The sequence below is a fragment of the Vulpes lagopus genome, chromosome 15 (assembly GCF_018345385.1).
Source record: "Vulpes lagopus strain Blue_001 chromosome 15, ASM1834538v1, whole genome shotgun sequence".
In the NCBI taxonomy this organism is placed as follows: domain Eukaryota; kingdom Metazoa; phylum Chordata; class Mammalia; order Carnivora; family Canidae; genus Vulpes; species Vulpes lagopus.
This window is the reverse complement of record NC_054838.1, coordinates 12,347,673-12,363,730: the sequence shown is the minus strand read 5'-3', so window position 1 is coordinate 12,363,730 and position 16,058 is coordinate 12,347,673. Positions and strand designations below refer to the sequence as shown.

Sequence of the window (16,058 nt, the reverse complement as noted above, 5' to 3'; positions counted from 1 at the left end):
ATATTAAAGGATTGGGAAACTCAGTATTGTCAGTACTGTTCTCCCAAATCGATCTATAAATTCAGTGTAGTCCTTATCAACTTATAGCAGGCTTTTTTGATAGAAATTGACAAGTTGTTCTTAAATTTAGACAATGACCAACAATAGTCAAATGTATTTGGATAAAGAATGAATTTGGGAGACTGACACTACCTGATTTCAAAACTTATTATAAAACCACTGTAATTAAGATAGTGAGGTATTGGCACAAAGATGGGCCTGTAGGTCATTGGAACAGAACTGCAAGTCCAAACAATTGAATTTTGATATAGAAGCCAGACAATTCAAAAGAGAAAGGATAGTTTTTTTTCACCAAATGGGGCCAAGACAAGTGGATATCCACTTGTCAAAGAAAGAATCTGGACTCTTACACACAAAAAGTGCATAATCTAGACTGTCTACACAAAAAGTAACTCAAAATAGATCATAGACCTAAGTGTAAGAGTTAAAACTTTGAAACTTGTAGAAGAAAATATAGGATACAGGGGATCCCTGGGTGGCACAGCAGTTTAGCGCCTGCCTTTGCCCAGGGCAGGATCCTGGAGACCCAGGATCGAATCCCACGTTGGACTCCCGGTGCATGGAGCCTGCTTCTCCCTCTGTCTATGTCTCTGCCTCTCTCTCTCTCTCTCTCTCTCTGTGTGACTATCATAAATTTTAAAAAAATTTTTTTAAACGAGAAAATATAGGATACAGTCTTTGTAACCTTGAGTCAAATAAAGCATTCTTAGATATAATACCAAAAGCACAACCCATGAAAGAAAAAAAAAGACAAATTAGGCTTCAGCAAAATTAAAAACTTTTGCGCTTCCAAAGACAACAATAAGAAAATGAAAAGACAAACCACAGACTGAGGGAAAATATTCGGAAGTGATACATCTTATTAGGTCTTATATCTATAATATATAAAAAAAATTGTAATTCAGTATTAAGTCAACTCAAAAAATGGGCAAAAGATGTCTGATATTGTGGTCTAAGTTATTTGGAGAAGGATATAAACAAATGGTTAATGAACACAAGAAAAGACAATGAACATTGTTAGTTATTAAGGAAATGCAAATTACACAATGAGATACTACACTGAAACTAGAATAACTGTAATTAAAAAGATAATACCAAGTATTAGCAAGGATGCAGAGAAATTAGAGTCTTTGTGCATTGCTGATGAGAGTATAAAATGGTCCGCTACTTTGGGAAACATTCTGACAGTTTCTCTAAAAGTTACTGGGTAGCTCAGTCATTAAGCGTCTGTCTTAGGCTCAGGTCTTGACCCCAGGGTCATGGGGAGCCTGATTCTTCTCCTGCTTCCTCTGCTGTTCTGCCCACTTGTGCTCTCTGGTTCTCTCTCTCTCTCTCTCTCTCTCTCTCTCTCTCTCTCTCTCAAATAAATAAAGAGTATCTTTGAAAATAATAAAAGTTATACATAAATTTACCATATCACTCAGTAATACCATGGCTAAGAATTTATCCATGAGAAAGCATATGAGCACTCAAAGACAAGATTGTGAATGTTATGACATTATTGATGATGCTGCAAAACTAGAAATGATCCCAGTGTCCACTAACTTGCGAATGGATATATATATCATGTGGTATTATTCATACAATGTAATTTTATTTAGCAATGAAAGGAACAAACTTCTGACACATGCCACTACATGGATAGACTTCAAAACATTATTTTAAGTGAAAGAAGCCAGGTTCAAAAGATTACATATTGTTGTGATTCTCTTTACATGAAATGCTAGAAAAAATGGTGAATTTATAGGGATAATAATCAGAACAGTGATTACCTAGGATGAAAATAGGGATTAAATGTAAATAAGCAAGAGAATACTTTTTGGGGTGATAAGAATGTTCTAAAACTAGATTGTCATAATGATTGTACAACTGTAAATTTAAAATTGTTCAATTATACACTTATAATGGGTGGATTTGTAGTATGTTATTATACTGTATACACACATACAGTTCTTTGGATTGACTGGTAGCTGCTGGGAGATTGTCACTTGAGGACTCTCATGTGATTACAGTCAGATATTGATAAGAGTGACAATCATCTGAAGAAATGATTGGCCTGAATTTCCAGATGGGATTACTCATGTGTCTGTTGACTATTGACTAGCCCATCTAAATATGACTATCTTTGGGCTTCTTCCAACATGTTTGCTGGATTCCAGGAGAGGAGGATGTGATAGCTGCCAGTCAGGTTAATGGCTCAACCCAGAATAGACAAAGAGGTACTTAGGTCATATTCTGTTAATCAGAACAGTCGTACTGTCTGTCCAGATTCCAGGGGATTAGGAAATAAATGCTTTGTCTTGATGGAGGAATACATTTCAAAAGAGTGCAAGGGAGATAGGAGGCAGTGTTGTGGGAATCTTTGGAAAAGAAATTAGTACATTTATTTCAACTGTTTTTATAACTATTCTGTATAAGATATAGTTATTAGTTTGGACCATTGAAAAGAAAGTATGTAATAAATTTTATTTTTTTTTTTTTTAATTTTTTTTTTTTTTTTATTATTTATTTATGATAGTCACAGAGAGAGAGAGAGGCAGAGACACAGGCAGAGGGAGAAGCAGGCTCCATGCACCGGGAGCCCGATGTGGGATTCGATCCCGGGTCTCCAGGATCGCGCCCTGGGCCAAAGGCAGGCACCGAACCGCTGCGCCACCCAGGGATCCCCTGTAATAAATTTTAAATGTCAATTTTTAGATTGATGGCTATTTTAGAATACTATTATACTAACACTGCCTTGACTTACCGAGAGTAGTTGCATATTCTTAATTTCACTTTTTAAATGTTTTTTGGGGGGAGGGGAATAAAATAATATTTTCCAAAGGATATTATTTCCTGATCATCATTAGTTAATGGCTTTTTTAGTATATTCAGTGTGTTAGATTCAAATTTGACTAAAATTTATGGATCATTTATTTATATGTAGCATCTAATAAGATAGATGTTATCCTTATTTTTATAGGGGAAGTTGCTTGCCATTATCAAGTACAAAAATCAGGATTTGAACCTAGTTCTTCTGCAACTCAATTCCACTAAATACTCTTAAAAATTCTTTTACATAGAGGAGCCTAAGGCTTAGTTGGTTTAGCATCTAACCTTTGGTTTTGGTTCAGGTCACCTTCTTAGGTGACCTCAATCATGAGATTGAGCCCCATGTGCTCAGTGTGGAGTCTGCCTGAGATTCTCTCCCTCTCCTTTCCCCCTCCTCCTGCTTGTTGCATACATGCATGCTCTTTCTCAAATAAAATAAATAAAATCTTAGAAAAGAAAAGACTTGGGGATCACTAGGTGGCGCAGCAGTTTGGTGCCTGCCTTTGGCCCAGGGCGCAATCCTAGAGACCCGGGATCGAATCCCACATCGGGCTCCTGGTGCATGGAGCCTGCTTCTCCCTCTGCCTGTGCCTCTGCCTCTCTCTCTCTCTCTCTGTGACTATCATAAATAAATTTAAAAAAAAATTAAAAAAAATTAAAAAGAAAAGACTTAAAAAAAATAAAAGACTTTTACTTAGAACAAGCCCCTACATATTGAAAATTAAATGAATCATAACCTTATAACTTGAGTATTCATACACTTACCATACCTGTGTAATCACTTAGCTCAATAAACTAATAAATAAAATATTACCAGCCCCTCAGAATTTCTCCTCATGGCCTCTTCATACTTTCTAAAGATGACGTTTGTCTTGGCTATCTGTACTCATATATACCAGTTTTGGTATATTGTTGAACTTTCCATAAAGAGAATCACATTCAATGTTATATTTTTAAGAATCATTCATGTTATTACATGTGGTTGTCATTCTTTCTCTTTGCTCCATAGTGTTCAGCTGTATGAATACACTACATTTATTTATTCTACTGTTGATGGGTTTCAAGGAAGTTTCCTGTTTGTAATATTGCCTACAGGAGACTCCTCAGTGGCTCAGCAGTTGAACGTCTGCCTTCATGCTCTGGGTGTGATCCTGGAGTTCTGGGATGGAGTCCTGCGTCAGGCTCCCTGCATGGAGCCTGCTTCTCCCTCTGCCTGTGTCTCTGCCTCACTCTCTGTGTCTCTCATGAATAAATAAATAAAATCTTTTTAAAAAAATACTGCCAACAGAATGAATATGATTTTTTTTAATGTGAATGAATGCTGTTTAGCTACCAGTGCTATTTCCCTTTTCCATGAGATCTGTGTAAAAAAGAATATTATTAATCACATTGGTAGAGAAATAATTCACAATGATACTGTGTTTTAATTTTTAGATGTGCCTTGATCTCATTCATTTATAATTATGACTTTAGAGTTTTTATAGCCAAAACTCAGACAATTTAAGATGTTGGACATTGCATAATCAAGTTGCTAAAAAGTTCCTATTGGTAGGGACTGACTTTTTTAAATCACTTAAAAAAGAATACTCACTTTTATAAAAAATATTCCACCCCCCATTCCCACTTATTTTGTCCATGAATAGGTACATCAGGTAAAATATCTGTGTTGCCTGAGCACAAGATACCTGGGCCATGTAGTCCAGTAGGATACAATTTAATAGTGTCCTTAGATTGAATGCCAGGGTGGTTCACTTTATATGAAATTTTTTTAAACTTATTTATTTGAGAAAAAGAGCACAAGCAGGGGGAGGAACAGACTCCCTGCTGAGCAGGGAGTGCTCATCCCAGGTGCTTCCTGACTGAGCCACCCAGATGCCTCTATTTGAATATTTTTCATAGGTAATTAGGTAAATTACCTATGAAATTAGGTAAATTAGGTAATTTTCCTTAAAAACTATGCATATAGTTTCTTAATATCACTGTATATATTTTTTGAAAGGTGATGAAGACAACACTGTTCCCCCAAAACAACCATTCAACTGTGCAGAAGTGCAACAAGAAGTAGAAACAGAAAATGGAGACTACAGAAAATTATTTTTGGAAGGTGATAGTCACCTAACAGAAGAGGCACAGAATGAACCACAACCAAATGTAAAAGATAAACTTTCCATATGATTATGTTAAGGTGAAATATAATATTAGTTTAGTACTAGTTTCATTATTTTTGCCCAGAACAAGATTTTTAATATAATAGTATTTTTAAATTTTTTACTGAAAAGTTATTATTAAAGAGAACCTTGGGTTAAAATAATAATTATAGGGATCCCTGGGTGGCGCAGCGGTTTGGCGCCTGCCTTTGGCCCAGGGCGCGATCCTGGAGACCCGGGATCGAATCCCACATCGGGCTCCCGGTGCATGGAGCCTGCTTCTCCCTCTGCCTGTGTCTCTGCCTCTCTCTATCTCTCTGTGACTATCATAAATAAAAAAAAATAAATAAAAAATTAAAAAAAAAAAAAAAAAAATTTAAAAAAAAAAAAATAAAATAAAATAAAATAAAATAATAATTATAGTTGACCCTTGAACAGTGCTGGTATTAGGGGTGCTGACCCTCCGAAACACAGTAAAAAATCCACATATAACTTAACTCCCCCAGAACTTTATTACTGATAACCTTCAGTTGATCAGAAGTCTTACTGATAACATAAACACTTCAGTTAACACATATTTTGTGTGTTATATGTACTGTATACTGTATTCTTACAATGAAATATCTAGAGTAAACAAAATGTTATTAAAAATCATAAGGAAGAGAAAATGCAGTACTGTATATACTGTACTTACAGTCCTATGAGTACATACTTTATTTACAGAACTGGACTATGAAAAGTCTGTGTAAGTGGACCTGCGTAGTTCACATTTGTGTTGTTCAAGGGTCAAGTGTACTTCTGAATTCATCATCATCCTAGAACAATAAAGTGTATTTATTGTAAAATGAACAGATTTTTAGTTTTATAGTAGATATATTACTTTGTATGCTGATGTTTTCCTCATCACATGTTTTCCTGTTAACGTGTGAGGAACATGTGCATAAAGCATTAAAAAACATCTTATGGTAGCAGTTTTTTTTGTTCCTAAGTTCAAAATTTAAGCTATTTAGGGGAAAAAAAGTATCCATTCCTTTTGGGAAGTTAAACTAGTAATAAATGCCAGTGTTAAGATAGGAGTCTCTTTCTATTGCCCTTTTAATACTTATAACTTCTAAAATGAAAATAAGGGATGATTTTACATTTGTATATAGTGTTTTGGAAATACAGTATTTTCTTTTTAAAAAGCACTGTGAAAATCAGTAAGTCTTCTGACACCTGGAAGATAAGACATTTTTACATTTTTCTGAAGATAGCATTTTACAAAGAGAAGAACTAGGAAGTACAGATTATATTTGAGGATAACTTCTATAGAAAATATTGTTATTTAAAAAAAAGAAAAAAGTATTATTGACCATTTTTTCATTTTAAATTTTAACAATATTTAGATGTGGATTTAACAATATTTTTTAAAGATAAGATTAAGTAGGTTTGTGTGTTTTTCCCCCTCTGGGTACAGATTGAACAGGAAGCACCACTGGACCTGATTTTAATAGAAGATTATGACTCCTTAATAGAAAAGATGAGCAACTGGAATTTTCAAATATTTGAAGTTGTGGAAAAAATGGGAGAGAAATCAGGAAGGATCCTTAGTCAGGTTTGTTTAAAATTTCTACCTTTTAATTATAAATTTTCTTGAATCTTTATAAAACACAGAATCTAAAAATGTGTAATATTGGTTTAGACACAAGTTCAACATTGTTCACTGAATTTTTTTCACAAATGAAATTTTCAGTAGAAAATCTGAAAAGAGAAACATATATACAAAAACTCATATATAAAAATAATTATATTGCTATATGTATTTTATATAATTTTATTTGAATAAAGGAAAAGTATTTGTTATATATTAGTGGGATTTAATTTTACTATAGAATAGAGTTACTTTATATTGAACCCTGAGGTTGAAAAGGACATGAAAGGTGAGCTAATTCTAACCACTGAAACTTATGCTTTTTTTTTTTTTTTTCACCTGCCCTCCCTGCACTTTACCCAAGGCCAAATGTTTCATTTCATGCTAGAACCATGGGAAAATAGTTCCTTTTTACCATCCAGAGTCAGTGTTCTCCCTGAGGGGTTCATACAACAGCATCAGATTAACCATCCCAAAATATCACTCTCATTATCTTCAAAGTATTTTATTAATGAAATATACAAACCTAAGGATAATTTATGTGGATGGCATATAGTTTCATCTCACTGAAGTTTTTAGAGACAAAAATGTAATAAATATACTGTTCTGACTTCTGTTAACACCTAGGACTAGAGTAGAATAGAATTCATATGCCCTTTAATAAATTGTAAATAAAATTAAGCTAAAGGGAAAAATGGAAAATTTTTATTTATTTTGTATTTATTTTTTAAAATTTTATTTATTTATTTATTCATGAAAGAGAGAGAGAGAGAGAGAGAGAGAGAGAGAGAGAGAGGTGCAGAGACATGGGTAGAGAGAGAAGCAGGCTCCATACAGGGAGCCCGATGTGGGACGTGATCCCGGGTCTCCAGGATCACAACCTGAGCCAAAGGCAGAAGCTCAACCACTGAGCCACCTGGGCTGCCCAGAGAATGGAAAATTTTTTAAATTGGGACATGATGTGGTAATCTCTCTTTGGCTTTCAAAGGTTTAGGGTGATATCTTCCTTTTTAATGTTTTGAAAAGAATTTCTTCTAGGAAAGTTTTTTAATAAATTAGTGACTTAAAGACATGGTAACATTCCCAAATGCAGATCACGAAAGCATATGCTGCTCAACTACAAATAGAAATTCTGACTTTATTGTGAATTTTATTTTAATTGACATTTAGGTTATGTATACCTTATTTCAAGACACTGGCTTATTGGAAATATTTAAAATCCCCACTCTACAGTTCATTAACTATTTTCGTGCATTGGAGAATGGCTACCGAGACATTCCTTGTAAGTATCAGCAGATCTTATTATAAGATAATACTGATTTTAAAACTATTATTTTTTCCTTCACTTCTAAACACTTTTTAAATTACATGTTTGGAAAAATTTTAAATAGGGATTTAAAAAAGTAATCTGTATCCTGCTACCTAGAGTTAATGGATTACTATTAACATTTTGGTATATATTCTTTAAAACTTTTTAAAATTCATTTTTCACAAAGTGAATCCTAATACAGGTATATATTTATAATGTGCTCTTTCCCATAATTATTATGTGGTATACAGCTTTCTTTGTTAATAATTCTTCATCTAGATACCTTATCTTTTAAATGTTTGGTAACTAAGAGTGTGAGAAAATTCTTGATGTATAAATATTTAAAATTTATCCACAGAATTTCTGTTTTTAACTGTGTCCTAATTTTTGGAATAATTGCTAATGGCTATTTGATTTTATGGTAAAATAGAATTTGAATTTCATAATAGGAAAAGGTAGTTTTCCTTATACATTTATACATTCTACAGTTTCCCTTTATAAAGACATATTTTGGGAAATCTCTTTTATAAACAGCAAATTATCCTTAAATTGGCATAACTCATTAATAATGATACTTAATATGAGTTATATGTACTATAATTTCCACTTATAAGATATGCTTTAAAAAAAGTGACTGCATTTTCTAAATAAAGTGATACTTTAAAATGGACTTCAAAGAAGGGGAATGGAAAAAAAAGAGGCAATAGAGTCTCCAGGTCCAGTTAGAATATATTAAGAAAAGAACCTCTGGATCTAACTTTTCTAAATTTTAGTTTCCAGATTTGTAGATGGAAATTACAGTAGTCCTTTCTCTGTAGGTAGTGACAAGCCATGGAAAGCACATATCAGATTTCCTGGCACATAGTAAATGGTCAATAAAAGGTGTTAACTGCATGAATGATTAAGCTCCTTACAGACTGACACCATGTCATTTCGATAGCCTGAATCCTTTTTATTGTGTCATCTGCTGATTCTTACATGGTACTCATTACATATTTATTGAAGTGTTGAAATCTTATTGAATATCAGCTATGACTATAATCATTAGATCCATGAAGATTCATCTCTGCTGAAAAGTTTATATTATCTAACTTTCACAGGTGAGAAGTAAAAACTCAGAAGAATCTTTCCCAAGATGATAAAACTAGAAATGGCAAAGCTGGGTTTCATTTGTAGGTCTTACCTTTTCACATAATGATAACTTCAGTAAACCAGTGTTTTCTTAATTACATACTATGTCTCAGACACTGTTTTGGATGTTTTCATATACCATTTTAACATTTAATCCTTGTAGCGGGCCTGAGAGATGTGTTTCATCCTTTTTTTGGTGTATGTGTTTTTTTTGGGGGGGGGGGAGTTCAAGTATCCAGAATTTGTGAACTGTTGCCTGTGTGCAAGCATGGGTCTCCATAATTCGACACTATTTACATAGTATTTTTAAAGTTACAAAATAGCAACCTTCAGTAAATTTTTCAATGCCTTTCCAGTTAGCCCTTGTTATTTGCCTTTTCTTTGACTGCCCTACTAGGTTTTCATAATGTATGTAAAAGTTTTTGAAAGACAACTTTTTAACACATCAAGAGACTTTAAAAAGAAAGATGAAACAGGGCTACCTGGCTGGCCCAGTCACTATAACATGCTACTCTTGATCTCAGGCTTGTGAGTTCAAGCCCCACATTGAGCATTGAATGTAACTGTGGGAAGTTATCCTAAGCTATACATTTTATTTATAAGGATATAGGATAATAGAAAATTATTGTACTTTTAAAAATGTCCCATGTTAAACCTAACATTTTTATAAAATATTTTGATAACTTCAGATCACAATCGCATACACGCAACAGATGTCCTACACGCAGTTTGGTATCTGACAACACGGCCAATTCCTGGTTTACAGCAGATCCACAACGATCCTGCATCAGGAAATGAAACAGGTACTTCCTTCTACAAATCTTCCTTTTAATTGTCTAGAAATAATAAACCAAGCTATCTCGTTTCATTACCTCTGTTGTTTTAAATTTTTCATTAAGTAACGTTTGATACATATAAAGGACTCTATCAATTTTGATGCATAATAATGACATGCAAATTAGGAAGCCTATGACTCACCTTAAGAGCTAGGTTAAGATGCAGTGCTGTTGGATCTACCATGTTTCTTTTCTGTGTCCCATCCTGCTGCTTGCTACCTGGAATAGTATGATAATCGTTTCTTTGCTCTTTTCTTTCAATTCTTGTTTTTTTGTTTTAAGTATATCGCATAAATTTAAAATATATAACATTCACAATGAAAGTGAACATACTTAAAAGCCTCATGTAAGCATTTAAATCATGATATTAAAAATCTTTCATAACATTTATGTTTTGCTCCCAGAGTTCATTCTGTTCCTCATTATAAATATAATTATTTATACAAATATAATGAATTTACATAACATGTTTCTCTTACTCTAGTTTGTAAAAGAGAGAACTACTCCAGTAAGATACACACACACACACACACACCCCAGGACAGAATCTACTTAGTTACAAATACCTGAGAAATACGATCATGCGAATTAAGGCAAATGTCATAGGCTCAGCCATTACTTCGCAGTCTTTGGTCATGCCACAAAGTCCTGCCATTATGTTTTCTGCCATTCCATATGTATTCTTTCACCATCCTCTTCATTCCTTCCTTTAGTTCTGTACTTCCATCAGATCATTTTCTTCAGCTTTTTTGTTTGTAGATGTATTTATTTTCTTAGAAGAATATTTTCATATTTTAGCATATTTGAAGATAGCATTCCATGAACTTCTGATTTCTATAGTTTCTGCTGACAAGTTGGCTGTAAGTCTTACCTCTCCTGAAAAGTAATATGTCCCTTTTCTCTTTGCTATTGGTTTTTAGCATTTTGACTATGATGTACTCAGCGTATTTTCTTTGTAGTAATGCTGCTTGGGGTTTGGTGAACTTCTTGAATGTGTAGATTAATAACTTTTATTGATTTCAAAATGTGCTCTTCAGAATTCTTCCAGCCTCTGTCCATTGCCCAATTCCAAAGCTACTTCCACATTTTTAGGTGTTTGTTACAGCAATATATCACTTCCAGGTATGGAAGTCTGTATTCTTTTCCTATTGCTGCTGTAACAAATACCACAGACTTAGTGGCATAAACAATACAAATTTACTGTCTTACAGTTCTGGGAGGTCAGAAGTCCAAAGTAGATCCAACTGGGCTAAAATCAGAGTGTCAGCAAGACTGTGTTTTTCCTAGAATCTCTGTTCCCTTGCCTCCTCCAGCTTCTAGAAGCCACTTACATTCTGTGGCTCATGGCCTCTTCTTCAAAGACAGCAGCACAGCATCTTCAAGTCTCTCTCTGAGGAAGGAATTCAAAGGATTATAGGAATAGGATGCTGAAGTGGGTCAATCCTGTAATTATCTTACCCATCCCTTACCTTAGTGTCAGAAATTGTCCCCTTTCATCATATATTGAGAAAACATTGAAGTACTTAATTCCTGGAGGAATGAAATGCCACACTGGTCCACCAATCAGTTCAGGAGATTATGGAATTTATTTTATTTATTTTTTTTTTTAGATTTTTTTTTTTTAGATTATGGAATTTAGGTGATAAAAGGACTTTTGGCTTGGGCCATCTTACAAGTAGTAGTTCCCTGAACCCACCTGTTTTCTGAATACATAGTTCAAGTAAACATATTGAGCAACCTGCAGAATCCCTTCATTGGTTCCTAGATCTTTGTAGAGAGAACCATTGTGATAGAAAGTGTCAAATGGAATCTCTTGAAACTGCCTTATTCTAGGAAAGTAGTGAACCAAAGCAATACCATATTTCTGTGTGGATTGGAGAAATTAGTGTCATTACCAAATACTTGATAGATATAGAGTTGTGATTTCCATCATGTTGCCATTCAACTTGGTACTTTGACTTTTATACAAGATGAATGGATCTTGGAAAATGATGGTAGATTATTCTGAATTTCATCAGGTGGTGATTCCAGTTGCCACAGCTATTCCAAATATGATCAGCTTTTGAATAAGTCAACCTAATTCACACTATAAAGATTCTGTACTGGTTTGGGTGATTGATTTTGTCTGGTTCTTATTATCAGGAGGAAATAAAGTTCCTACTATACATGAGAGGATGTATGTCAGTAACCCAGGGGATTCTTTGGCCTTTTTGGTACTCCCATGTCCAGTGACAAAAAATCATGGAAAACTATAGTAATCCAGTATCATCAGGATCACAATAGTTAAGACCCTTGAAAATCTAGGTTATTCCACTAGGCAAAGTACCATGATCAGTAGAGGTGCTGGTTGAGGACAGAGGGAAAATGGAACATTAATGGAATAAGAAAATGGTAAATCTAAAGTCCAGCTATGTGACCACAGAAGTGCAATCTATAATAGCCATATGTATTTTACTCATTGATTTTGTTTTTTGAAGATTTTATTCATTTATCCAGGAGAGACACACAGAGAGGCAGAGACATAGCAGAGGGGGAAGCAGGCTCCCTGTGGAGCCCCATGTTCCATCCAGGGATTGTGGGATCACCACCTAAGCCAAAAGCAGATGCTTAACCACTGAGCCACCCATCTGTCCCTCCTCATTGATATTTATTTTACATAATAAGTTTTTTCTTCCTTTTTCTCATTCTCCTACCACACAAATATTGCTGGACGTTTGAGTTCTTTCTACCAATTTTTGTACATTGATCTTTTATCCTACAATCTTGATGATCACCTCTATTCTAATAGTTTTTTAGTGAATTTTTTAGGATTTTTCTATCTGCAAGAGCATGTCATCTATAAATGAAGATCGTTTTACCTCTTTTTGTGTGTTGATCTCAGTCTATCAATAACCAGTGTTGTGGCTGGACCAGCCCTGTGGTTATTATGATTGCAAGATGCCCTTTAGCCATAACCATCAAAAATTTTTTTAAAATAAAGGTTTATTACATATAGGAATTGAAAATTACACAGCATAGTTGGGACCACAGATTATGGTCATGGGGGGAGAAAGGTCACAGAAAGGGAGAAAAAGAGAGAGGGCATGAGAGCACGTGAGCTCAAGCATACATATAAGCAGACACACCTGAGGTTCTGCTTTTTATTAAAGTCAAGAGTGGGGGTTTCACTGGCTCACTCTTTATTGGTGAATTTATTTTATTTATTTATTTATTTTTTATTTATGATAGTCACAGAGAGAGAGAGAGAGGCAGAGACACAGGCGGAGGGAGAAGCAGGCTCCATGCACCAGGAGCCCGATGTGGGATTCGATCCCGGGTCTCGAGGATCGCGCCCTGGGCCAAAGGCAGGCGCCAAACCGCTGCGCCACCCAGGGATCCCCCTTTATTGGTGAATTTAAAACATAAGAGCAGGAATTTAAAGTATGGGGAGAGAAAGAACCAGCAGCCCAAATGGTCAGTTATTGAAATCAACCAAGATTTCTAAAAAAAGAACTGGTGTGACCATTTATCTAGACAGGTGCCTGGGAGTGTGTTTCTTTGAGGTGGCTCTTTGAAATGGATGCCTGGGAGATGAAAGCTTAAATCAAGCACTTATGTTACACAAAGTGGGGGAAGCTGTTAGGGATTATTATACTGTACTCTTCTTCTCGGGTCTGGAGGCCTCCTTTTAAATTAATCAGTTTAAAAGACTCACCATTTTTTAAAGAGAGTAAACAAATGGGACCTATGATAGTTACACTGAATTGTCCTTGCCAGCTATTTTAGTTTTTATACTTTTAATTTCATGTTAAACAAAAGAAAAACTGGGATGCCTGGGTGGCTCAGCAGTTGACCATTTGCCTTCTGCTCAGGGCGTGATCCCAGTCCTGGGATCAAGTCCCATTTTGGGCTCCTTGCATGGAGCCTGCTTCTCCTGTCTCTGCCTCTCTTGTCTGCGTCTCTCATGAATAAGTAAATAAAATCTTTAAAGAACAAAACAAAACTGAATGTATTAGGACCCTAATATGCAAATTTCTAAGTAATTACTGAGTTTAAAAGGATGTCTTTTGCCATTTCTGATATTTTATATATGTAGTTATAATTCTAGGGGAAATCCAGAATGTATATAACATAGGAAAAATTCAAATTGTTGGCTGATACTGATAACTAAAGTCTTACTAGAAATTTGAATATTTAGATATATCTTTATGCATTTAACTTTCTTGTTTTTATTTTTTATAATTATTTTTTAAAGTTCTAGTGTGATTCTAAAACTCAATTTAATTTAAAAAATATAAACAGGGATCCCTGGGGGGCGCAGCGGTTTGGCGCCTGCCTTTGGCCCAGGGCGCGATCCTGGAGACCCGGGATCGAATCCCACATCAGGCTCCCGGTGCATGGAGCCTGCTTCTCCCTCCGCCTGTGTCTCTGCCTCTCTCTCTCTCTCTGTGACTATCATAAATAAATAAAAATTAAAAAAAAATAAAAAAATAAAAAAATAAAAAGATACTTGCTTGAAGTATCTTTTAAAAAAAAAAATATTGTTTCACGCTGGAGGATAAAAAGAAAAATCAGGGATCCCTGGGTGGCACAGCGGTTTGGCGCCTGCCTTTGGCCCAGGGCACGATCCTGGAGATCCGGGATCGAATCCCACATTGGGCTCCCGGTGCATGGAGCCTGCTTCTCCCTCTGCCTGTGTCTCTGCCTCTCTCTCTCCCTCTCTCTCTCTCTGTGATTATCATAAATAAATAAAATTAAAAAAAAAAAAAAGAAAAATCATGTTAAAAAGAAAAAAGAAAAATTATGTTAAATGAGACATTCTTTAGTTTTATATGTCTTTTCATTTTCCATAGTTTGTCTTGCCATTGTCTTATAAGGGTCTTCATGGAAGGATAAAGAGAAGGGGAAGAGAAGTTGTAGTCAGGGCTACAAATGAAATAAAAGCTTTCTGGTAAAATTTGAAAATTATGTTGAGAAGCTTAGTTTGTTAATATATTAAATTCCTAAATCTCCATACTGTTTTCATGAAATTTTATTCTCTAGATTGCTTTTCCTGTTACTTCTTGGCCATTGTCTCTAGCCCTTAAATAATAGATGTTAAGAAACCCAGAGGTTTTTAAAAATTGTTATTAGTCTGGAGGTGCCTGGGTGGCACAGTTAAGTGTCCAACTCTTGGTTTTAGCTCGGGTCAAGACCTCAGGTTGTGGGATTGAGCCCTGGATGGGCCTCTGTCCTCAGCATGGAGTCTGAGAATCTCTCCCTCTGTCCCTTCCCCTGCACATGTGCGCTCGCTCGCTCTCTCTCAAAAAAAAAAAAAAAAATTTAAATTAAATCTTTTAAAAATTATTACTAGCCTGAGTAAGAGAGCATCATAAAAATCTCATAATGTCTTATAAAGTAAGTGACTTCAGCATCATGTTTAACATTATTCCTCTCTAGTAGCATGCATTTTGGAAATAATAGACTGTTTTAAATCCTCTTTTCTAAATAGAGTTTATTTCTTAGCTTAGTCAACAAGATAAATAATCTTATTACATATGGGGAATCCCCTTCTTAGTCTCATTTTATGACAAAGTTATGTGTAATGCTGGTTTATTTTGCTTGTTCCTCAGATTCTGATGGTAGAGTGAACCATGGGCAAACTGCTTACATTTCTTCAAGGAGCTGCTCTATTCCAGATGAGAGCTATGGTTGCCTTTCTTCAAACATTCCTGCGCTGGAATTAATGGCTCTCTATGTGGCAGCTGCCATGCATGATTACGATCACCCAGGGCGGACAAATGCATTTCTAGTGGCTACAAATGCCCCTCAGGTAGGAAATACTTTTTCAGAAAGTGTAAAGAGTGATTGTGAGGTTTTACAACCATGTGGCTTATCCTTTTTTAAAGCATCCTTCAGTTGAATCAGATAGCCATTCCATCTACATTGTAATTAATTGGATTTTAACACATGGCACTGACATGATAGAATTAAGAAAAAATTACCTTCTTCCACTTGAAAATGAATAAAATGTTCGTGAAAGAGTAACTCACTGTTTTAGGAAATTCTGGAATCCTTGCTGTCAATATTTTTGCCTGTGATCACATTGATAAAACTGACTAGTTGTAAGACTTATTCTTCCTTTTCCCTTTTTATGGCTAGAAGTGCAATGATGA

General features: G+C 35.0%; 1 protein-coding gene across 1 annotated transcript in view; it reads left to right on the top strand.

Moving 5' to 3' along the window:
- PDE3B (phosphodiesterase 3B) overlaps positions 1-16,058 on the top strand; it is a gene marked incomplete at its 5' end in the record, with an annotated part of 164,528 nt that overhangs the window by 131,579 nt on the left and 16,891 nt on the right. The window contains 5 exon segments of the mRNA XM_041730463.1: positions 4,871-5,022; positions 6,475-6,612; positions 7,819-7,930; positions 9,778-9,891; positions 15,516-15,715. Coding sequence (XP_041586397.1) covers positions 4,871-5,022; positions 6,475-6,612; positions 7,819-7,930; positions 9,778-9,891; positions 15,516-15,715 — 716 coding nt within the window.